The sequence below is a fragment of the Triticum dicoccoides genome, chromosome 1A, assembly GCF_002162155.2.
Source record: "Triticum dicoccoides isolate Atlit2015 ecotype Zavitan chromosome 1A, WEW_v2.0, whole genome shotgun sequence".
NCBI classification, from domain to species: domain Eukaryota; kingdom Viridiplantae; phylum Streptophyta; class Magnoliopsida; order Poales; family Poaceae; genus Triticum; species Triticum dicoccoides.
Window position 1 is genome coordinate 475,207,638 of NC_041380.1, and position 25,717 is coordinate 475,233,354.

At 43.9% G+C, this 25,717-nt stretch overlaps 3 protein-coding genes across 3 annotated transcripts; all 3 read left to right on the plus strand.

Annotated features, from left to right (window-relative positions):
* Nucleotides 1-1,160: 1,160 nt before the first annotated feature.
* Nucleotides 1,161-1,893, plus strand: LOC119280277. The gene is made up of 2 exons (XM_037561183.1): nt 1,161-1,325; nt 1,447-1,893. The coding sequence occupies exons 1-2, from the start codon at nt 1,250-1,252 to the stop codon at nt 1,635-1,637; spliced, it is 267 nt and encodes an 88-aa protein (XP_037417080.1). The 5' UTR covers nt 1,161-1,249; the 3' UTR covers nt 1,638-1,893.
* Nucleotides 1,894-6,620: 4,727 nt separating this feature from the next.
* On the plus strand, nt 6,621-7,395 carry LOC119280288. Its single transcript, XM_037561191.1, has 2 exons — nt 6,621-6,789; nt 6,939-7,395. Exons 1-2 carry the CDS (start codon nt 6,714-6,716, stop codon nt 7,133-7,135), a joined length of 273 nt encoding a protein of 90 aa, XP_037417088.1. The 5' UTR covers nt 6,621-6,713; the 3' UTR covers nt 7,136-7,395.
* A 15,217-nt stretch (nt 7,396-22,612) lies between these two features.
* On the plus strand, nt 22,613-23,300 carry LOC119280299. Its single transcript, XM_037561199.1, has 2 exons — nt 22,613-22,775; nt 22,897-23,300. Exons 1-2 carry the CDS (start codon nt 22,700-22,702, stop codon nt 23,085-23,087), a joined length of 267 nt encoding a protein of 88 aa, XP_037417096.1. The 5' UTR covers nt 22,613-22,699; the 3' UTR covers nt 23,088-23,300.
* The last annotated feature ends 2,417 nt before the right edge of the window (nt 23,301-25,717 follow it).

Consider the following 25,717-nt stretch of genomic DNA (forward strand, 5'->3'; position numbering starts at 1 on the left):
CTAGCCGGGGTTAGCTTTCATCTAGCGAAAGAAACCAAAAAAATTCCAAGTCCACCGAGAAGACCCGGGAAAAACGATAATCATTGGAATAGACCTACAGAAGAATAGGAGGTCACGCTTCTGTAATTCCTCTGAAGCAACTTAGACATCTTCGCCTGGAGGCCCGCAAACATGCACGAGGTTTCCGTAAAGATTGCACAATACAACCTCGACGTTCGAAAGGACGCCAGGCCAGTCAAACAAGCCCTCTGTCGTTTCGCCACAGAGAAACGACGGGCCATTGGTGGGGAGACTGCCCGACTCCTGCCGCCAGGTTCATCGGGGAAGTCGCGCACCCGGAGTGGCTGGCCAAACCCGTCATGGTGCGGAAAAAGAACATGTCCTGCCGCATGTGTGTTGACTAAAGTGACTTCAACAAAGTATGCACAAAGGACTTATTCCCTCCTCCTCGCATTGGCCAAGTTATAGATTCAACCATGGGCTGCGAACGCATGTGTTTTTTGGATGCTTATTCTGGCTACCATCAACTACGCATAAAAGAGTCAGACCAAGAGAAGACTTCCTTCATCACACCTTTCGGGCCTTTTGCTAGATCACCATGCCTTTGAACTCAAGAATGCGGGGGTGACATATCAGCGAATGATGTGAAAATATCTCCATGACCAGATTGGCATCAAAGTGGAGGCCTACGTCATCAAACATTAACAAACTTGCAAAATATCCTTGTGTCATATATTTGTACTAAAATTTAAATTATTCTATGAGTAAAATTTGTAGTCAAAGACGTGTATTGGAGACTGAAAAGTTAAACACATCTTGTATTTCGAAATGGAGGGCTTGGCTAGGTACACTGAAGTGACGTGCACATAGAACATTTGACGATTCAATCGATCCACCGCTCCGGCGCGAATAGAAACGTGTTCTTTTCATACATAACCGACTGATCATGAGGAAATAAGTGTGCTGATGCGCTGGACATGGAAGATGGAGATGTGCCTAACACGTCTAAGCCGCCTTTAAAGAAAAAGGAAACGAGTCCAAGCTAGCAAGGAGTCAAACAAGTTTATCCCAAACCACGATAACAAAAAACAATTCATAGCTGACGCGGCAAGTTGGCATGCTTCAAGAACTGACATCTATATATAGAGTTGCTTGTAGCTTTGGCCAGGCACAACCACAACATAAACCATCATTCCACGAGCAGACGGGACAGTGCAGAGCTTCCCTGTAGAGAAGTTTAGGAGCAACGATGAAGAGTAGCACACTCGTGGTCATCCTGGTTCTCCAGGCCGTCCTGGTCATGGGGATCCTCTCACAGGCCAACGGTATGGTTGCTGGTTGCCGTATTGTGATTTCGTTGAGATATTTAGCTTACACACACACAAGTGATAGTTAACTGATGTCAATCCAGTTAACAAGGCGATTAACTGATATGATTCCATGCAGCCGAGTTCCCAAAGTGCTGCGACAGCTGCAGGTTCTTCTCGGGGGCCGTGGTCTGCGACGACGCCGGCCCCAAGTGCCGCGACGGCTGCGTGAACTGCCGCGTCGTGCAGACGAGCCCTAAGAAGACGTTCCGATGCGCCGATGCACGCGTCGACGATGGCACGCCCTGCAAGCCCTGCAAGAAGTACTGATCGCTCATGCTCAGAACATCAGATGTTGCGCCGAAAATAAAAGCTGGGATGAGTTGAGCAGAGCCGTTATGGCTGTACGTGCACGTGTTCCACGCCCAACAACAATTGTTGTTATCATCGTCGTCGTTATGCTTTTCTCTCTCTCTCCAGAAAAAGCTGTTGTCGCTGCTCCGTGAATAAATCACATAAGTATGTATCACAGTATCAGTGTATGCGTCTCTGCTCAATCAAATAAAAATCAGTTTATTTGTGTCAATATATTTGTTGTACCGCCCAGTTCAAACGGTGAACCGATCCTTCTCGGTGCTCAAGCGTACGTACGGCCGTCACACTCGGTGCGAGTCGGGATAATTCATTATTTACGCAAGTCAGGGCCATGATGTTTAAGCATGCGTGCATGGTACCGATCTCATCTCTTTTTTTTTTGAATACGATACAGACGCAGGCGCTCATATACACGCGCATACACTCATTTTTATGAACACACCCGCACACCCTATCCCTATAAGCACCTTCGAAAGACTGAGCCGACATATCATCTTGAAATTTACGAGTCATCGTAGGCACCTCGTCATCAATGAAAACGTCTCCTTCCATTGAATGCGCAGCGCCGAAAATACTGAAATAAATTCAGAAATAAATGTGAGCATCAAGACTTAGAACCCTGATGGACTGGGGTACCGATCTCATCTTGGCGGGTATGGAACATGCACATGCTAGGACTCCATTATTGAATGGTTAGCCAGCCAATCATCTCGCGAATATGCATGCATCATGCATCACGCACGTTACATACCAGGATACGCATCTCGTGATTTCGTCTAGCTTGTCGGTCGCTAGTTAGCTAACATGGAGATACAAATATACTAGTACTACTAAGGTAGATCTCTCTTTGGTTATGACTTGAGCAATATCACCGTTTACCAGGGCATGTAAACACTGAGCTACGAGCTCAGTGTCGGTCATGCAGCATGCTTGAATAAAAACGTGACACTGTTCATCGGTCTATCCCTCTCTCACAGGTCTGTTTCCTAAAGATTGAGGATGGTGCAGCGACTCGGTGACGCAGATCCATCCCTCGCTGTCCCGTCGGCACGAGCACGTGAAGAGGAGGGCCATTCATGCCTGGGAGTACCCGCCATGGCAGCATTAGCTCCCCCGGACAAGTCCATATAGCAGGACCGAAGACATTGCTATGGACAAATGTTTGGTGGGCCTTCACACTTGCTCACATTTATCTCCAACCACGATATCCCCACCTACCAAAAACTGTAACTGGTCGATGGCATGGCAAACATTAGCATGTTTGCGTATACCCTCCTACATGTAGTGTTGTTTTGCAGCTGCGGACGGCAAGCAAAGCATTCCACAGGTGTAGATATGAAAATGGGAGCGCTTTTGCTTAAAACGCTTAGTGCCAAATGATAAAGATTAGCACGCTGCTGATGATCCTAGTTCTCCTGGCGGTCCTCGCTACTGGAAAGATTGAGCAAGTGCGACGCCGGCTGCAAGGAGTGCGTCCAGTTTTTTTTTTCTTCCGAGAAAACTTCCGATGTATTCATCTTGAATCATGCCAGTACAACTAACACCAGAAATAATAAGAATTATATCTAGATCCGTAGACCATCTAGCGACGACTAAACGACTAGACCAACTAGCGACGACTAGACTACAAGCACTAAAAGTCGGCGCCTTAATCCAAATAAACAGGTTCCATGTGAAAAATACATACATTCTATGATACATACATGAGCACTTTTTGTGACACGGCCATCAATTTTTAGTATATGTGACGAACATTTTTAATACACAATCAACATTTTTTGTTGAAATGCACGATCAATGAACACACGGTGTTTAAAAAAGTGCATGATGGACATTGTGACTTGTGAGTACAAGATGAACATTTTTGCCATTATGATGAGCACTTTTCAATGAACGGTAAACATTTTTGAAATTAGACAATGAAACACACGATGAAAGTTGTCTAATGTGTGATGAACACTTTAAAAAAATGTTGATGCTTTAAAAAAATGTTCATGTAAGTATAAGAAGTGTTAACACATAATGATGTTTTTTATTACAAGATGAATACTTTTTAAATACACCATGAATAATTTCTATGCTCGATATTTTTATTTGAGCGATTAAATTTTTTGAAAGCACGATGCACGTTTTTAAACAAAAAGGACAAACTTTTCATATACGAGAAAAGTTTTAATAGACATAATTTTTTGTATATCCATGACCATTTTTTGACGTGCATGAACATTTTTAATACAAAACGATTAAAGAAAACCGAAAAATGTAAAGTAAACAGAAACACAAATGAAAAGTAGTAACGGAGCATTCGCTTCGCTCGCACTTTTTACATAGTGCGTTCCCAGCCTTGTCCTTTTTCAGAGGAAGTGTGTTGCTAGCTTCTTTTAAGCAAAAGTATTTTGGGGACAATCTTTTAAGATGCCGAGAATATCAGGTTCTCAAGCAAACAGCTATCTCAAGACGCCGAGAATATGAGGTTCTATCACACATTAGGTGCTCCCATGCTATCATTTTTTTTTAATATTTACATGTTTCAAAAAATCCTAAAAATAATTATGAGTGTTCACAAGACATGTGTCTACAATCTGTAAAAAATTCAAATATTTTTTTTGAAATGGACATTGAAAAACAAAAAAGACAAATTCATCATGATAGTATCACTAAAATACAAAAGGTAAAATGACACTGTTCACATTCGGATTTGCCGTTTTTGTTTCTACATGTGTATTTCATATTTTAACTTGAAATTCCTACACATTGTAAATACACACAATTGTTTTAACTTTTTTAAAGATGGAAACTGTTTTTTTAAGTGGTAGCATGAGAGCAACTAATGTTTGGTAGCACAAGATATAAGATTGTTCGGTCGTTGCTTGTAGGGATGAAAATGGAGTGGAGACTTTCTGCTTTTCCATAGGAAAAATGAAAACGGAGAGGAAATATGGAAACAGAAACGGAAATTTGCAAACTGAAAGTGGTAATGGATTTTTTTATGCAGAAACAGAAACAAAAACGGAATGGTGTTTTCGGTGGAACATGCGTGAAAACTAAACTTTCCATTTCGGTGAATATGAAATTTCTTTTTTGACTATAGACCTATCGTTACTTTGTAGCCCAACCACAAAACAACACAGGATGACACAATGAGTAAAATTAATCATTTAAGACCAACTTCTACTACCACACATGTACTCAGCTTGACCCTATATGGCTATATGCAATTGTCCAGTACCACTACAATACTACGCTAAGTTGCTAACATAATGATATTATTTTGTAGTCATGTTAATAGTTCATTAAATTTGTTCATCTTTGTGTGTATTTCTCTATGATTCAAGGGGGTTTTAAGTTCCGGTCAACGCCCACTTTTGTTTTGGTGTCCGCTTTGTATTCGCTCCGTGTCCGTTTTCGGTAGTATTCGTTTCCGTATTCATTTATGAGGTTTCTGTATTCGTTTCCACCGCTATAAAAAAATATGAAAACAAATTTGATAGCACTCAGATTCATCTGTTTCCGCTTCGTTTTCATCCCTAGTGGCTTGAATCTGAATGTGTACAGAGTATCGAAAGCCATCATACGTTATGAATGTCGAGAGCTGATGAGATCTTTTGGCAAGACGACTATTTGTCATTGTGCTAGAGAGGCAATTTGTTTATACATGTAGTTCAAATATATTTATATCCGGATAGTCATAGGAGCGCACAAGCTCGCCCGCTCACGGAATCTCTAGGCACACGTTCTCCTCAGGATATGCTGCACGGCAGAATATTTTTACACACATATAAAAATATTTTTTCAAATACACATGAACATTTTTATATCCTCTCTTTAACGTACGTCCACTATTTATATTTTTTAGCGCATGCAATTTACCCAAAAGAATAGAAAAATAAAAAATAAGATGTAAATAATATTGAAAAGCAAAAATAAAAATAGAGCGTTCCCTCCACTAGCTTTTTTGGGAAGTGTGTTGCTAACTTTTTTCAGTTTTCCCTTTCAGAAAAACTTTTTTCGGTTTTAGAGGAAGTGCGTTCGCTCCAAACTAACCTATTTTACACACGAAGTGTTGCATCCCAACTCAAGAAAGAAAGAAAGTGTGCTTCGACGGACATCATTAGCTCTCGGTTACTGCACCCATCCACGTCGTTGTTTCATCATACAGGCCCACGGTCCACATGCCTGTCTTTTCCCTGCGCAAACTTACTCGTGTTTCCGCAACCATTGAGACCTTTTTTGGTTTGAAGGAATTTTATAGAAATTTCATAGGGTAGGATTTTTATAGAAAAAATTTCTATAAAGCTCTTTGGTTTGTACGAATGAAATCCTATTCCTATGGAGCAAATCTTTCTATCCTCCACATTTCATAGAAAAATAAGCACTAGCCTAGACTCAATGAAAAAAATCCTATGATGTGAAACAAAAGACATCTCCTTTCCTATTCCTACTCATAGGATTTGAGATGCATGTCATCTCATTTCCTATAACTTTTCTATTCTTATAATTTTCCTACCCAATGAACCAAAGGAGGTCTCAATGCTTGCTCCAACATTATGATTTTTCCATTAGTCCATCTAGCAGGAGCAAGCGAGCTCGTCTACTATACCCAGCATTTTTTATATGCATGTTATTAGTCTATGTTATTCTTCAGTAACTAGCTTTATACTCCCGGGTAGTACTAGTATGAAAACAATATCTGATGTCGGCCTAAATCAGTGTGCACGTGATCTGGTTTGCTGGACATGAGTGGTGTCCATGTCCACGCCGCCTATAAAAAAAACCTGGGAAAACGAGTCCAAGTTTCCAAGCTAGCTGCTACTAGCCAAACATCTTTATGCCCCCAACTAACCAAATAATGCACGTGGCGATCGCAGCATCGCAGCCGAGGCCGCTTGCCAATCAACTTACGAAATCGACGCCTATATATAGAGCTGCTCGCAGCTTTAGCCAGCCACACCACTACCACAGAGCATTCTACCACTAGACCGACCGCACAGGTGAAGTGAGAGCTTTGCGCTAAAGGGTTCATCAGCAAGCATGAAGAGCACCAAGCTCGCGGCGATCCTGATCCTCCAGGCCGTCCTGGTCATGGGGATCCTCTCACACGTGAACGGTAAGCTGCTGATGCTCAATCACTTCACCTCTTCCTAAGCAAAGCTCGATCATTTCGTGATGCCCCAGAGGGAGGGGAGGTCTCTCGTCTCGTCTTATCAGTGACATATTATCTGGTTCTGATGCCGTCGGTGTCTTGCGTGCATGCAGCCGACTTCTTCCCCAAGTGCTGCAACAACTGCAGGTCCTTCTCCGGGGTCGACGTCTGCGACGACGCCCACCCCCAGTGCCCCAAGGGCTGCTCGGCCTGCCGCGTGGTGACGCCCAGCCCTCACAAGACGTTCCGGTGCGCCGACATGAAGAGCACCGTCGATGGCACCTGCGGCGGGCCATGCAAAAAGCACTGATCCGTTCAGGGCTTCAGTCTCAGACGAGGGGTGCCGCCTAAAATAAAGCTCAGATGAGATGAGCAGTCATGGCGCCTATGCTTCTCTGTGGGTCGTGCTATACGGCCAACAATATGTATACTGCTATCGTCGTGTCTTGTCAATGTGTTTCCTCTCTCGAGAAAGGTGGTGGTGCTTGTACTTGTGTTCACCTATCCTCCGTGAATAAACACATGTGATGATTGTGTGTGCCTACTCAATATTGCATTTATACTCTCCGATATCACGTCTCATACGAGCTGATGGAATGCTCTTTGAAATTTACCTTTCTACTTTCGGCACAGCAAACAACTATCCGACGTACTGCTCTTTTACCATCATTCGGCGGCAACTCACAACTTTCATGGCTGCCTTTTTTTTAACGTGGTGGCTGCCAAGTAGTTTGCAGAGTTTGCTAAATCGACTACACGAAATGTGTCTGCAGTCACGCGTTTGTTAAATTTGCCTGCCTGTATAAAAAGTATGGCTAAAAATCGAACTTGCTCTTGGCGAATCACCTTAAGTTGTAAGAACCTCATTATTCTCAAAACTTCAATTATCTTGTTCCTTTCGCCTTGATCATGAATAGTGAAAGGTTTCGTATTAATTAGATCTTATCTCAATTCTTTCTAAAGCATAACCAGGCTTTGGACTAAAGTTGGTTCATCACCTCAGCATCACATAGTACTTGAAAAAATGTAACAAAAAAACATACGAACGGGCTGAATTTTTTTAATATATTTTCTCTATGTAGTCTGAAATTTTCGAAAATCAACCTTTTAGGTTTCAAAAATTCTGAAAAGTAAGACAAACATCATTGGGATGTATACTTCATGTTTTAAAAGTTTTCATACTAGAAGTCTATAATTTTATTATTTTATGCGTAGCGCACATCAAAACTTCATCATGAACACTTAACAAACATGAAGTATCATGTACTAGTATGCATCCCTATATGCGATGAAAACATGCAACAAGACATTAACCCAAACAACTCATATATGAGTAGTTAACAAAAATGTGGAGCTAATGGACCCCTCAAACTTAACTCCTCAAAAACAAATTGTGGACAAACAACTCATACAAAACTCAAAGTGAGACTAGATTAAGACCACATAAGACTAATTATACATAATACTTTATAACTAAACATCATAATAAAGTAGATACCACTTTAGAGCTAAAACATACTAATCCTTATCGGAGTCGAGGTACACCACGCAGGGCTTGCCGAAGCGCGATGCATCGGCGTCAGGGCCCCCGCCATGGCACTGGCGCATCGCCAAGGCCGTATGATTTATCGACAGCGAGCTCACTGAGAATGTGTTCCATTGTCGATCCACGTCGGCCAAGACACACTTATTCACAGCCACCTCGCGCTCAGTGGCAATGAAGCGCTCAAAAGAGAGCTCGACCTCCATCACCTTTGGGTCAGCGTCGAACTTGGTGGTGACATTGGCATGCTCCTCCACGAGCTGAGCATTAGTCGCCTGATGGTTCTCCTCCTCGAGCAATGCCCTATCATGCTCCCGCTCTGCCTCCTCCTACAAGAGCAGGAGGATGTGGTCGTCGGCGCCGCCTTGTCATCGGCTCCTTGGCCATCGGCCCATCCTCGTCCTCTGCCTTGACCCCTCCTCTTCTCCCCCTACCTCCACCTTCTCCTTCATGACCTCCGCGAGGTGCACCTTCTCAGGCGCATTGTCAGAGTCATCATCACCAAGATCAGTGAATCAATGGGGATGACGTTGATTTCGGCCACATGAATGTGTTGACTGGCTTGAGCCCCCACAGGAAGGGTTTGTAGGAAGCAAGCAAGTATGTCACTTAGTTGAGAACCAAGGTTTATTGGCCCATAGGAGTGCTTGAGCAAAAGCCGATGATCAGCTCCTGCACACAACAACAAATTTCTTCTTGGTCCCCAACTATACCAGTTAGATTGTCAGCCTCACTAGCCTTCTTAGTAACAAGGATTAACTAGTGTGGTAGAAAATGGTGATTGTAAGCAAATAAACGAATCAATTCTGATTGTAAAGAACAATAACATAGGTTGGTTGAGGTTGTATATATGAGGAATAGAGGATTGGGATCCATAACTTCACTTGTGGCATCTCTCCAGAAAACATAGCATAGGTGTAGTGAATAAATTATAGTTGTGTGTCGATTAAATGCAATGTTTACAATTATGATTATACATGTCATGATTATCCATATTCTATTATCCAACTGCATATATAGCTAATAATCCACTATATAAGTATTAAGTAAACAAAGCCACTATTGCAGATCAAAATAGCACTGGTTGTAATGAGTTCATCACTAACTCGGCAGTGCCCCGTCAGTGCCTCTGGTACAATGATGATGAAGTCATCATAGATAGGTCAGCTGGCTCATCTATGATATCTGTCATCATAGACCAGAAGGCCTGTCAGTGTTGATTTTCATGTGGGTAGGGCAGAAAGTTCTTTACTTTGCGCTTTTCTTTTTCAAAAGTCCGACCAGTGATGCAATTTTTTGGTAAGGCAATTTGAGGATACACTGCTAGCAGTGCAGCCCGGAGATGCTCTACAATGCAAAGTAGTGGACGCATACACAATATATAAGCACACCCAACAAAATTGCATTAAATTTGATACACACAATGTCATATGTCCAAATGTGTACCTTACTTGGTTTTTGAAAATAGTATTGATGTCTTCAATGATGGTGAGAGAGGAGTATAGCAGTGTCTACAAATCCAACGTTACATATTTAACATTCCAATGAGTCCTTGTACCCACTTGAAAAATACTCTTAATATCTCCATTCGAGGCCGAAAGCTCATATAGTACTTCCTTCCTTTTGTGTAGAACACCTAAAACAGAGTGACATCACAAATATGTCATTTTAGGTGCACTACACAGACACTCTTACAGAAAAAGAGTTTTGCCAAAGGGTCACAACAACAGTGATATGTATTTGTTCCCTATTCACATAAAATAAACAACATATTAACTTTCTAAATTTAATAACGTACATATATAGGCATTCTAAGTTAATAGCCAATTGAAAATAGCATGCATACAACTATAACAAACCATCCTAACATAGTGCTATAGCAAACTCCTAACACATAGCACTTGATTAGATCAAAACTTTGAGTGCAAGTAGCTAAAACATAGATCCTAAAACAAAAGTGCTCTTCTAAACCTGAGCTCACATGCACCCTCAAGAACAATGAAATAATAATAATAAATGTAAAATAATTTAAAAATTCTGATTTTTTACAAAAGAAAATTTGTTGGATGTTCTGCAAGTTCATGAAGGAAAACATTCCTAATGATCTCGAGGAAAGAACATCGGTTCTCAATTTGTTTTCCACAAAGAATCTTTCTAAGCATCGATTTTGTATTTCTTTTTCTCCTAGAGCATGGAAGATTTTTTATTCATAAAAATTTGCACATATGTAGAACATTCAAGAATATTTGTTGACAAAAAATCAGAATTTTTCAAAACCTTTTACATTTTCTCGATTTTACTATTCATGGAGTTGCACATGAGATTGAAATCAGAAACTCCATGTCCATCCTGAAACGTTGGAACTATGCCAACCTTTTCCTTATACCTAAGGTCAAAGGTGGTGATAATATCCATCTGTTTTGGCCTGTAGCTCTTATTAACAATTTTCTAAGTTCCATGTGAATTGTTTTGCCATTAGGCTCTCTCAATAGCCCACTGCTCTATTAGTAGTACCCAAACCACTTTTTTCAAAGGTTTTCTTTCCTGGATGGGATCCCTCTATCTTCATGAGATTATTCATGAGCTTCAGTCTAGTTGAATTGAACCTATTGTCCTCAAAGTGACTTTGAGAAGGTGTAAGGTTGTGTCCAGTGGTCCTTCCATGAGGTCGTCGTTGCAAAATGTTTTGATTCCACCTATGTTCACCGCATTATGAGTTTGGTTAGTGGTGTTGGTGAGCGTAGCAGAAATTTAAAATTTTCTACGCATCACCAAGATCAATCTATGGAGTAATATAGCAACGAGGGGAAAGAGAGTGCATCTACATACCCTTGTAGATCGCTAAGCGGAAGCGTTCAAGTGAACGGGGTTGATGGAGTCGTACTCGTCGTGATCCAAATCACCGATGATCCTAGCGCCGAACGGACGGCACCTCCGCGTTCAACACACATACGGAACGGAGACGTCTCCCATGCCTTGATCCAGCAAGGAGGAAGGAAAGGTTGAGGAAGAGAGTCCAACAGCAGCACGATGGTGTGGTGGTGATGGAGTGGCAGTTCTCCGGCAGGGCTTCGCCAAGCTCACGCGGAGGAGGAGAGGTATTGGAGGGGAGGGGCTGCGCCAGGTTCAAGGGTGTGGCCGCCCTCCCACCCCTCCACTATTTATAGGTGGGGAGAGAGGGGGCCGGCCCCCTAAGATCCCATCTAGGGTTGGGGGCGGCGGCCAAGGGGGGGAGGAGTGCCTCCCAAGTCAAGTGGAGGCCCTTCCGCTTAGGGTTTCCCCTCTCCCATGCGCATGGGCCTTGGGGGGGCTGGTGCCCTTGGACCATTAAGGTTAGGGCGCCCCCCTACAGCCCATGCTGCTGTATTGGACGTGGTGGAACATTTTTCGGACCTCCGGACCCCTCTGGAATCCTCCGAAACCTTCCGGAAGCTTCCCGGTACAATACCGGAAAAAACCGAACTTTTCCCGGAACCCGAACAACAACTTTCCATATATAAATTTTTACCTCCGGACCATTCCGGAACTCCTCGTGACATTCGGGATCACATCCGGGACTCCAAACAACATTCGGTAATCACATACAAGTCTTCCTAATAACCCTAGCGTCATCGAACCTTAAGTGTGTAGACCCTACGGGTTCGGGAACCATGCAGACATGACCGAGACAACTCTCCGGCCAATAACCAACAGCGGGATCTGGATACCCATGTTGGCTCACAATGTTCCACGATGATCTCATCGGATGAACCACGATGTCGAGGATTCAATCAATCCCGTATTCAATTCCCTTTGTCCAGCGGTATTGTACTTGCCCGAGATTCGATCGTCGGTATCCCGATACCTTGTTCAATCTCGTTACCGGCAAGTCTCTTTACTCGTTCCGTAACACATCATCCCGTGATCAACTCCTTGGTCACATTGTGCACATTATGATGATGTCCTACCGAGTGGGCCCAGAGATACCTCTCCGTTTACACGGAGTGACAAATCCCAGTCTCGATTCGTGCCAACCCAATAGACACTTTCGGAGATACCTGTAGTGTACCTTTATAGCCACCTAGTTACGTTGTGACGTTTGGCACACCCAAAGCACTCCTACGGTATCCGGGAGTTGCACAATCTCGTGGTCTAAGGAAATGATACTTGACATTAGAAAAGCTTTAGCAAACGAACTACACGATCTTGTGCTAGGCTTAGTATTGGGTCTTGTCCATCACATCATTCTCCTAATGATGTGATCCCGTTATCAACGACATCCAATGTCCATGATCAGGAAACCGTAACCATCTATTTGATCAACGAGCTAGTCAACTAGAGGCTTACTAGGGACATGGTGTTGTCTATTTATCCACACATGTATCTGAGTTTCCTATCAATACAATTCTAGCATGGATAATAAACGATTATCATGAACAATGAAAATATGATATAATAATAACTAATTTATTATTGCCTCTAGGGCATATTTCCAACAGTCTCCCACTTGCACTAGAGTCAATAATCTAGTTCACATCGCCATGTGATTAACACTCACAGGTCACATCGCCATGTGACCAACATCCAAAGAGTTTACTAGACTGAATAATCTAGTTCACATCACTATGTGATTAACACTCAACGAGTTCTGGGTTTGATCATGTTATGCTTGTGAGAGAGGTTGTAGTCAACGGGTCTTGCCATATTCAGATCCCTATGTATTTAGCAAAACTTTATGTCATATTGTAGATGCTACTACCACGTTCCACTTGGAGCTATTCCAAATTGTTGCTCCATCATACGTATCCGGTATCTCTACTCAGAGCTATCCGGATAGGTGTTAAGCTTGCATCGACGTAACTCTTTACGTCGAACTCTTTATCATCTCCATAACCGAGAAACATTTCCTTATTCCTCTAAGGATAATTTCAACCGCTATCTGGTGATCCAGTCCTAGATCACCTTTGTACCCTCTTGCTAGACATGTGGCAAGGCACACATCAGGTGCGGTACTCAGCATGGCATACCGTATAGAGCCTATGACAAGAGCATAGGGGACGACCTTTGTCCTTCCTCTTTCTTCTGCCGTGGTCAAGATTTGAGTCTTACTCAACTTCACACCTTACAACTTAGGTAATAACCCCTTCTTTGACTGATCTATTTTGAACTCCTTCAAAAACATGTCAAGGTGTGCGTTCTTTGAAAGTATCATCAGGCGTCTTGATCTATCTCTATAGATCTTGATGCCCAATTTGTAAGCAGCTTTATCCAGGTCTTCCTTTGAAAAACACTCTTTAAACAACCGTTTATGCTTTCCAGAAATTCTACATTATTTCGGATCTACAATATGTCATCCACATATACTTATCAGAAATGTTGTAGTGCTCCCACTCACTTTCTTGTAAATACAAGTTTCTAGCAAACATTGTATAAACCTAAAAGCTTTGATCACTCTAACAAAGCATATATTCTGACTCCGAGATGCTTGCTCTAGTCCATAGAAGGATCATTGGAGCCCGCATACCTTTTAGCATCCTTAGGATCGACAAAACTTTGATTGTATCACATACAACTCTTTCTTATGAAAATTGGTAAGAAAACTTGTTTTTGACATCCATCTGTCAGATTTCATAATCGAAAAATACAGCTAATGCTAACATGATTCCGACGGACTTAAGCATCACTACGGGTGAGAAATTCTCATCGTAGTCAACTCCTTGAACTTGTGAAAAGACTCTTTCCCACAAGTCGAGCTTCATAGACGGTAACATTACCGCCCACGTCCGTCTTCTTCTTAAAGATCCACTTATCTCAATGGCTTGCCGATCATCAGGCAAGTCCACCAAAGTCCATACTTTGTTCTGATACATGGATCCTATCTCGGATTTCATGGCTTCTAACCATTTGTCGGAATATAGGCCCACCATCGCTTCCACATAGCTCGTAGGTTCATTGTTGTCCAACAACATGATATCTGAGACAAGATTACCATACCACTCAGGAGTAGTACATATCCTTGTCGACCTACGAGGTTCGATAGCAACTTGATCCGAAGCTTCATGATCACTATCATTAACTTCCTATTCAATAGACATAGGCTCCACAGAAAACATCTTTCTATGTTGCATCACTCTCTGGTTGAAGTAAAGGTTCGACAACCTTATCAAGTTCTATCTTCCTCCCACTCAATTCTTTCGAGAGAAACTCCTTCTCGAGAAAGGAACCGTTCTTAGCGACAACCAATTTGCCCTCGGATCTGAGATAGAAGGTATACCCAACTGTCACCTGTGGGTATCCTATGAAGATGTGTTTGTCTGCTTTGGGTTCGAGCTTCTCCGGCTGAAGCCTTAAGCATCGCAGCCCCAAACATTAAGAAGTGACAACTTTGATTTCTTGCCAAACCAATGTTCACACGACGTTGCTTCAATGGACTTAAATGGTGTCCTATCTAAAGTGAATGCAGCTGTCTCTAACGCATAACCTCAAAATGAAAACGGTAGATTGGTAAGAGACATCATAGATCGCACCATATCTCATAGGGTTCGATTACGATGTCCGGACACACCATTACCCTGTGGTGTTCCAGGTGGCTTCAACTGTGAAACAATTCCACAATGTCTTAAGTGTTTGCCAAACTCATAACTCAGAAATTCTGATTGATCTGATCATAGGAATTTGATCTTCTTGTTATGATGATTCTTAACTTCACTCTGAAATCGCTTGAACTTTTCAAACGTTTCAGACTTGTGCTTCATTAAGTAAATATACCTATATCTACTCAAATCGTCAGTGAAGATGAGAAAATAGCGATATCCACCGCACGCTTCAGTTCTCATTGGATCACACGCATCATCATGCATGATTTCCAACAAGTCATTTGCCTGTTTCATTGTACCTGAAAACGGGGTCTTAGTCATCCTGCCCATGAGGCATGGCTCGCATGTGTCAAGTGATTCAAAATCAAGTGACTCCAAACATCCATCGACATGGAGTTTCTTCATGGATCTTACGCCAATATGACCTAAGCGGCAGTGCCACAAGAAAGTGGTACTATCATTATTAACTCTACATCTTTTGGCGTGAACATGTGTATTACCACGACCGAGATTCAATGAACCATTCACATAGGATGCATGACCATGAAAGGTATCATTCATGTAAACAGAATAACCTTATTCTCTAACTTAAATGAATGACCGTATTGCAATGAACATGATCTAATCATATTCATGCTCAACGTAGACACCTGATAACATTTATCTAGGTTCAATACTAATCCCGAAGGCAGATGGAGTGTGCGATGATGATCTCATCAACTTTGGAAACACTTCCAACACACATCGTCACCTCGCAATTAGCCAGTCTCCGTTCAGTCTATAGCTTTTGCTTCAAGTCACCAATAATAGTAACTGAACCGGTATCCAATACCCAGGTGCTACCAGGAGTACTACTGAGGTACACATTAATAACACGTATATACTTTGTTGAAGTTGCGAGCCTTGTTATCTACCATGTATTTGGGGTAGTTCCGCTACCAGTGACCGTTCCCCTTACAATAGAAGCACTTAGTCTCGGGTTTGGGTTCAACCTTGGGTTCCTTCACTGGAGCGGCAACTTGTTTGCCATCCATGAAGTTTCCCTTCTAGCCCTTGCCCTTCTTGAAACCAGTGGTCTTGTTAAACCATCAACACTTGATGCTCCTTCTTGATTTCTACCTTTTGCGGTCTTAAGCACCGCGAACAGCTCCGGGATCAATTCCATCCCTTGCATGTCATAGTTCATCACGAAGATCTAGTAGCTTAGTGATAGTGGCTAGAGAACTCTATCAATCACTATCTTATCTGGAAGTTTAACTCCCACTTGATTTAAGTGATTGTAGCACCCAGACATTCTGAGCACATGCTCACTAGCTGAGCTATTCTCCTCCATCTTGTTGGCAAAAGAACTTGTCAGAGGTCTCACACCTCTCAACACGGGCATGAGTCTGAAATCCCAATTTCAGCTCTTGGAACATCTCATATGTTCTATGGCGTTCAAAACGTCACTGGAGTCCCGATTCTAAGCCGTAAAGTATGGTGCACTAAACTATCAAGTAGTCATCAGGATGTGTCTGTCAGGTGTTCACAACATCCACAGACGATGTTGTAGGGATTTGCACATCGAGCGGTGGATCAAAGACGTAAGCCTTCTGTGTAGCAGTGAGGACACTCCTCGGACTGCGGACGTAGTCCGCATCATTGCTTACAATATCTTTCAACTTAATCTTTCTCTAGGAACGTATTGAAACAGGGAGCTACAACGTGAGCTATTTATCTACAACATATTTGCAAAGACAATTTAGACTATGTTCATGATAATTGAGTTCATCTAATCAAATTATTTAATGAACTCCCACTCAGATAGACATCCCTCTAGTCATCTAAGTGAAACATGATCCGAATCGACTAGGCCGTGTCCGATCATCACGTGAGACGGACTAGTCATCAACAGTGAACATCATGTTGATCGTATCTTCTATACGACTCATGTTCGACCTTTCGGTCTTCCATGTTCCGAGGCCATGTCTGTACATGCTAGGCTCGTCAAGTCAACCTAAGTGTTTCGCATGTGTCCCGAGGCCATGTCTGTACATGCTAGGCTCGTCAACACCCGTTGTATTCGAACGTTAGAAACTATCACACCCGATCATCACGTGGTGCTTCGAAACAACGAACCTTCGCAACGGTGCACAGTTAGGGGGAACACTTTTCTTGAAATTTTAGTGAGGGATCATCTTATTTAAGCTACCGTCGTTCTAAGAAAATAAGATGTAAAACATGATAAACATCACATGCAATCAAATAGTGACATGATATGGCCAATATCATTTTGCTCCTTTTGATCTCCATCTTCGTGGCTCCATGATCATCGTTGTCACAGGCATGACACCATGATCTCCATCATCATGATCTCCATCATCGTGTCTTCTTGAAGTTGTCTCGTCATCTATTACTTCTACTACTATGGCTAATGCTTTAGCAATAAAGTAAAGTAATTACATGACGCTTAAGTTGACATACAGGTCATAAATAAATTAAGACAACTCCTATGGCTCCTGCCGGTTGTCATACTCATCGACATGCAAGTCGTGATTCCTATTCCAAGAACATGATCAATCTCATACATCACATATATCATTCATCACATCCTTTTGGCCATATCACATCACAAGGCATATGCTGCAAAAACAAGTTAGACGTCCTCTAATTGTTGTTGCAAGTTTTTATGTGGCTGCTATAGGTTTCTAGCAAGAACGTTTCTTACCTACGCCAAAACCACAACGTGATATGCCAATTTCTATTTACCCTTCATAAGGATCCTTTTCATCGAATTCGATCCGACTAAAGTGGGAGAGACAGACACCCGCTAGCCACCTTATGCAACTAGTGCATGTCAGTCGGTGGAACCAGTCTCACGTAAGAGTACGTGTAAGGTCGGTCCGGGCCGCTTCATCCCACGATGTCGCCGAATCAAGATAAGACTAGTAACTGCAAGTAAATTGACAATATCGACGCCCACAACTGCTTTGTGTTTTACTCGTGCATAGAAACTACGCATAGACCTAGCTCATGGTGCCACTGTTGGTGAGCGTAGCAGAAATTTGAAATTTTCTACGCATCACCGAGATCAATCTATGGAGTAACCTAGCAACGAGGGGATGGAGAGTGCATCTACATAACCTTGTAGATCGCTAAGCGGAAGCGTTCAAGTGAACAGGGTTGATGGAGTCATACTCGTCGTGATCCAAATCACCGAACGGACGGCACCTCCGCGTTCAACACACGTACGGAATGGAGACGTCTCCCACGCCTTGATCCAGCAGGGAGGAAGGAGAGGTTGAGGAAGAGAGTCCAACAGCAGCACAACGGCGTGGTGGTGATGGAGTGGCAGTTCTCCGGCAGGGCTTCGCCAAGCTCACGCGGAGGAGGAGAGGTATTGGAGGGGAGGGGCTGCGCCAGGTTCAAGGGTGTGGCCGCCCTCCCACCCCTCCACTATTTATAGGTGGGGAGAGAGGGGGCCGGCCCCCCTAGATTGGGGGCCGCGGCCAAGGGGGGAGGAGTGCCTCCCAAGTCAAGTGGAGGCCCTCCCCCTTAGGGTTTCCCCTCTCCCATGCGCATGGGCCTTGGGGGGGGCTGGTGCCCTTGGCCCATTAAGGTTAGGGCGCCCCCCTACAGTCCATGCTGCTGTATTGGAGGTGCTGGAACATTTTCCGAACCTCCGGACCCCTCCGGAATCCTCCGGAACCTTCCGGAAGCTCCCCGGTACAATACAGGAAAAAAACCGAACTTTTCCCGGAACCCGAACAACAACTTTCCATATATAAATCTTTACCTCCGGACCATTCCGGAACTCCTCGTGACGTCCGGGATCTCATCCGGGACTCCGAACAACATTCGGTAATCACATACAAGTCTTCCTAATAACCCTAGCGTCATCAAACCTTAAGTGTGTAGACCCTACGGGTTCGGGAACCATGCAGACATGACCGAGACAACTCTCTGGCCAATAACCAACAGCGGGATCTGGATACCCATGTTGGCTCCCACATGTTCCACGATGATCTCATCGGATGAACCACGATGTCGAGGATTCAATCAATCCCGTATTCAATTCCCTTTGTCTAGCGGTATTGTACTTGCCCGAGATTCGATCGTCGGTATCCCGATACCTTGTTCAATCTCGTTACCGTCAAGTCTCTTTACTCGTTCCGTAACACATCATCCCGTGATCAACTCCTTGGTCGCATTATGCACATTATGATGATGTCCTACCGAGTGGGCCCAGAGATACCTCTCCGTTTACACGGAGTGACAAATCCCAGTCTCGATTCGTGCCAACCCAACAGACACTTTCGGAGATACCTGTAGTGTACCTTTATAGCCACCCAGTTACGTTGTGACGTTTGGCACACCCAAAGCACTCCTACGGTATCCAGGAGTTGCAAAATCTCATGGTCTAAGGAAATGATACTTGACATTAGAAAAGCTTTAGCAAACGAACTACACGATCTTGTGCTAGGCTTAGGATTGGGTCTTGTCCATCACATCATTCTCCTAATGATGTGATCCCGTTATCAACGACATCCAATGTCCATGGTCAGGAAACCATAACCATCTATTGATCAACGAGCTAGTCAACTAGAGGCTTACTAGGGACATGGTGTTGTCTATTTATCCACACATGTATATGAGTTTCCTATCAATACAATTCTAGCATGGATAATAAATGATTATCATGAACAATGAAAATATGATATAATAATAACTAATTTATTATTGCCTCTAGGGCATATTTCCAACAAGTGGAGCCATATGGCGATGTGTGCCAATGGGGTTGTTGGACTCATATTTTTCAAATGGTAGAGGCTTTCACCAAGGTGGTCCTTTCTCCACTTTGTTCTTTAAGTTCAGTGAGCAGTCCCTCATTCTTGAATGTGCCTCCTCTATCGGCCACATCTCTGGGGCAGCCTCATAGCTTTACCTTATGGGATTTTGCACCTACAATTTGTTGATAACATGATTATCCTTACTAAAGAATATTACCTTCAAATCATAGAACTGAAGTTCATCTTGCTTTGTTTTGAGGCCTTGTCTGGCCTCAAAATTAATCTCAACAAGAGTGAGATTATGACCCTGCGTTGATCCCCTTTGGGACAAGTTTGTATTGCAAAGTTTATTAATTCCAAACTTGGATCCTTCCCTATTAACTACATGGGGATTCCTACCTCTCCGTCCAAGCTTCGCGCCTCCTATTTTATCCCTATTGAGCAAAAAGCTGGATCTAGAGTCGCCTTGAAGAGGCAAATACAAATCCCCGGCCGGTGAAGTCGTGCTTATTGACGTGTGTGTATCTAGTTTACATATGTACATTGTGGGCTTCTATCGTCTCTTGGAAAGTAATCACTCCTTGTCGGACAAACATCAGAGCGGTTTTATTGGAATGCGCCGGATAACCATAAGAAATATATATTTATTAAGTGGAAGCTCATGTGTCAACACGAAAACCTTGGGGATTGGGCATTATTAACACCCTGTCATGAACAAATGCCTCATTATAAAATGGTGGTGGAAATTTATGATGCTGAGGAAAAATCTTTGTGGAGGAGAGATTCTCAAGGCTAAGTACTTCCCTAACTGTGATCCCCTGATAGCCAATCCTCAAGGTGGCTTTCAGTTTGGAAGTTGAGTCTCAAAGTTTGAAATGAATCTAAGAGCCATGTTAATTAAGTTGTGATTAGCAACCATGCCTCGACTAGGTTTTGGATGGACATGGGAGGGGCCCCTCTACCTCTCTTTCCCTACCATATTTTTGTATTGCCCTAATCTAGAGATCTCTATTAGGGAGCTCTCTATCAATAATTTGGGCTTTTGGGTTAGTTCATCCTTGTCCCTTGCAGAGCTCACAAAGTGGCGGGCCCTCACTACACATATCATGATGCTCTTGTTGACTTAAGGATCGAATTTCCTAGTCCTATTCTGCTTCTGTCGAGTTTGCTAGAAAATTGCTCTACCCTAGGGTTGTTCAGGGTGTCACAATACAAGTTTCAGGGAGTGTGGAGGGCTGGCATTACCTTAAGATCAAGATATTCCTTTGGCAAGCTATTAGGTAGTGCCTTCCGGCTATTAACCAGATTCTCAAGTGTAACGGTATGACAGGTGCAAACTGTTATCTTTATGGAGAAAAAAGAATGTGGAGCATATCGTCTTCAGATGTGTTCTTGCAAAAAAAAAGACAGTTGTGTTCATGGTTCAATGCAACTTCGTACCCTAATAATTTGTTGGAGCTTTTCGCTATTACCATGAACCTTTCTTGTCTCTTGGCCCGTGTCTTTTGATTTGCTTTTGTGGCTCAATCCTGGACTTTGTGGACTAGTCACAATAAATTTATGATCGAGCACTTATTCCCTAACCATCTAGTTGATCACCTGTTAAAAAAGCTTTTTTGTTGTTGTGGAAGCCACTGGCTAAGGGTGTTGATGTTGCTGCTATTGAAGATTTGGTTATCAAGATTCGCGCATCTGCTTGTTGTTTCTACGTTCGTGCCCCTGGGTTGGCATGCACACCTTTATTTTGGTTATGTCGTATTCCGGTATGATGTATCGGGATGTTCTTAGAACTTGTTAGTTATCCTCCTTGTTGTATGGTGATAGTTTATCATATTGGTTCTATTTATAAAGTCAGGCATAATGCCTTTTCCCTAATGCTATTTATCAACAGGGTGCATAATAAGTTATCTTGCACCTGAGTTATTCTCATGATCGTTTTATTAAAAAATAACATTTGGTATACAAATAGTTGCGTTCCTATTGATTTACTACGCAAAATCAAGAAAATCAAAACATAAGTCATAAGACCACGGCAGTACATTTTTATGTATATTGTTACTATGTTTTTACATTCATAATTTTACATAACATAAAATATGTTTTTACTACTAATGTGTATTTTCTTACGTTCTTGTTTGACTTCCGACGTAAGATAAAATTTTCGGTACATGAAAATAAGGTGCAGTGATATTAAAATAGATGGGGCAAAGAATACAATCTGGGTGATGAATAAGCATTTATGTGCCCTCGGCAAAAAAACTATCATTTCAGCTCAATGCGACATAAATATATACTCAATTATTATTTTTCCGCCCAGGGCACATAATGTCGTATATTATTTTGCAATTCCTTTGTTAGATCATCTTACATTATAGTCCTTGTGTTGCCATATTTTGTTTCATAATTTTTGTCAACTTCCACACCGTCGGAACCGCATAAGGGTTCGTAGTAACTAAAATCGCCATCCTAGAAATTAGTTTGCTAGATTCTCGTTTTGTTCTCAAAAAAAAAAGTTCTCAAAAAAAAGAAATTAGTTTGCTAGGTACACTGAGGTGATTGGACGTGCACACACAACACGAAGAATCAATCGACCCACCGCTTCGCCGCGAATAGAAATTGTCCTTTTCATACATAACCGAATAATCCTGAGAAAGTAGGTGCGCATATGCGCTGGACATGGAAGATGGAGATGTATGCCTAACAAGTCCAAGCCGCCTTTAAAGAAAAATGGAGTACTTCCAAGCTAGCCAGCATATCAAAAAAAAAAAAGGTCCAAGCTAGCCAGGAGTCAAACAAGTTTATCCCAAGCACCTACCCCACCACGATCACAATGTATAGCTGACGCAGCAAATTGGCATGTTTCAAGAACGGGCACCTATATATAGAGTTGCTTGTAGCTCTGGCTAGACACATCTACAGCATAAACCATCATTCTACGGGTAGACAGGACAAGGCGAGAACTTTGCTAGAGAAGTGTAGAAGCAACAATGAAGAGTAGCACGCTCGTGGCGATCCTGATTCTCCAGGCCGTCCTGGTCATGGGAATCCTCTCACAAGCGAACGGTACGTGCTGATTGCCTTTTTGTATGGCGTGGAGATTTTAGCTTTGACATGCATTTGTTATCAAATGTACTAATTTGATTGCACCCCCGCAAAAAATAATTGATTGCATGTGTCCGTGCAGCCGAGTTCCCGAAGTGCTGCGACAACTGTAGGTTCTTCTCGGGGGCCGTGGTCTGTGACGACGCCGGCCCCAAGTGCCGCGACGGCTGCGTGAACTGCCGCGTCGTGCAGACGAGCCCCACGAAGACGTTCCGGTGCGCCGATGCACGCGGCGACGACGGCACGCCCTGCCCGCCCTGCAAGAAGTACTGATCGCTCATGTTCAATAAGATGGTGTGCCGATAATAAAAGCTCAGATGGGTTGAGCGGAGCTGTTGTGGTTGTACGTGCACGTGGTCCACGCCCAACAACAATTGTTGTTGTTGTCCTCAGTCTTTATCTTTTCTTCTTCTTAAGAAAAACCTGTTGTTGCTCCGTGAATAAGCTCTTGTATCAGTTTATGCATTTCTGCTAATATTTGTCATACCTCCTCTCGCCTCTCGTGTCTCCTCCCTCACGGACGACTGGGGGGATCAACCACCACCGTCGCACGTGGTCGGCGCCGGGCTAAGCCCGTGCGTGCGACGCGGTGGCGGAGGCCTCTCCCCTCTCCCCCGGATCCATGGGTGGCGCGGGTGCCCAGATCCGTGGAGGTCCGGCCCCCACGGCGGCGCGGCGGCCCAGCGGCGGTGCCTATGGTGCTGCCGATGGGAATCGGCCGGCTGCAAGGGGCGCCGGTGGCCGGGGCGGCGACCCCATGGCTGGATGGCAGCGCGCCCATTGGTCCGTCCGGTTTCGTCCCATCCCGGATCTGGTGACTACCGGACGGACTGGGGGTTGTCGGCGGCCCGGCGTGGCTGGCGATCTGGACGCGGTGGTGCCGGCGGCTCGCTGGTCTGCCGGAGCTCCAGGGGTATCATAGTCTCCGACTCGATCTGCTCCAGTTTGTGCTAGCTCCGGTACAGGGAGACTGTCGTCATCTCCCGATGCTCGCTGCATGGATCTGGCGGCGACGGCTAGATCCTTTTGGTTTAGTCTCCAACGGAGAAGACGGCGGTCCGTGCACAAGAAGCTGGATGGAGTTTTTCGAACAGATTTGAGTGAAAAACCTGCTCTTGGCTAGATGCCAAAGCTGGCGGTGGCGGCGCTCTACGGTGTCGTTTTCTTCTTAAAGGCATCGCCATGGAGAAGTTCTAGACTACTATCTGCTACCTTCGGGGAAAATCCTAAATCAATAGATCGGAAGATGGCGGCGCGATTGTGTTGTTTTCCCCTTGGGGGCGTCTTTCTTGTAGGTGTACGCGGACTCGAGGGACCAGTGAACGACGTCTTTGATGGAGCGGTGCTTCAACATACACATTGATGGTGACAAATCTTGATGGCATGGCACCCTGGAGATTAGGCGTCTGATGTGCGATGATGGACTCGCACAGGAGGATGACGATGTCTGGCGTCGTGGTGATGTCGACGGCAGCTAGACCAGAAAAGGTAGATGCAGCAGTACAACTCTGAAGATGGATTTGTGGCAGGTGGCGGCGGCGGCCTGTGAATGTGAGCCGGACCGGTGGGTGCTTCATACTCGGCAGGCGTCCTGGTTGGAGTCTCAGGTCTTAGATGTTAGGTTTGGCTGCGAGGTCTGTTTGGTATTAAGCCCAGACTATCAGCATCTCTTCATCAACTGGATAGGAGTAGCGACAGATGTTGACTAGACGGTGGCTTTAGTCTTATTGTTGTATTAGTTTATAAGATCTTGTGTGAATAATTAATAAAGTGGCCGCATGCATCAACCCAGATGCATAGGCTAAGGTCTTTCTCCTTTTCTAAAAAGTAAAAATAAAATATTTGCTTATTTGTGTTAATATATTTGTACTGTCCAGTTCCGAGAAAAAGAAAGGCACTGTCCAGTTCCAATGGTGCATGGATCTTTCTCGGTGTTCAAGCGTATGTACGGTCGTCACACTCGGTGCGAGTCGGGCTAACAAGGGGATCATTTTCTTAAAGAAAAACAAGGGGGTCATTAATTTACGCAAGTCAGAGGGTAGTAGCGGGTACTCCAGTATACTCCATTACTGAATAGTTAGCCAGCCAATCATGTCGTGAATATGCATGCAGCATGCATCACGCACGTTACCAGGGGTCCAGGATACGCGTCTCGTGATATCGTCTAGCTTATTGGTTGCAAATATACTACTCCCTTCATTCCTGAAAAGTATAAGTTTTTATAGAGATTTCATTATGAACCACGTACTATGAACGTATATAAATGCATTTCAAAGTATAGATTTATTTATTTTGATCCGCATGTACTTCGTAATAAAATCTTTATAAAGACTTACATTTAAGAACGAAAGGAGTAGGTATAATATCTCTTTGGTATAAGTATTCAGTTGAGTAGTAAAAGCAACTCCAATGGAGCGATCTATTTCATCCGCCTCGTCCGTTTGGGTAGGCGCGGATAGAAAAGGCGGTCCAACGAGCCGATCCAAACGGACGTGTGTCCGCTTGGCGTTCGCATGACGACTCATTCCCGGCCTAATTTTGAGCTGGATTTGCGTCGGCGCAGACACGAGAAGGACGCGCGCGCGTGCCTACTCCTCTCCCCTGGCCCGCTGGTCGGTGGCAGCCACCACCATTTTCCCCTTTTTTTTTCCAAAAACACTCCCGCCCGCGCGCACTCCCGCCCCACACCCCGCCATGGAGGACGCCATCGACATCGATGCCGTCGTCAGCCTCGCCTCCCTCGCCTCATCCGGCGGCGCCGCCCCTTCCGGGAAAGGCAAGCCTCGTGCCCCGCGCAAGACCGCCGCCGCGACCAACCCAAAAAAGGCGCTGACACCCGAACAGCGGGCAAGGGAGTCGGCCAAGAGGAAGGGCCGGAGGCACGCCGCGGACGCGAGGGATGA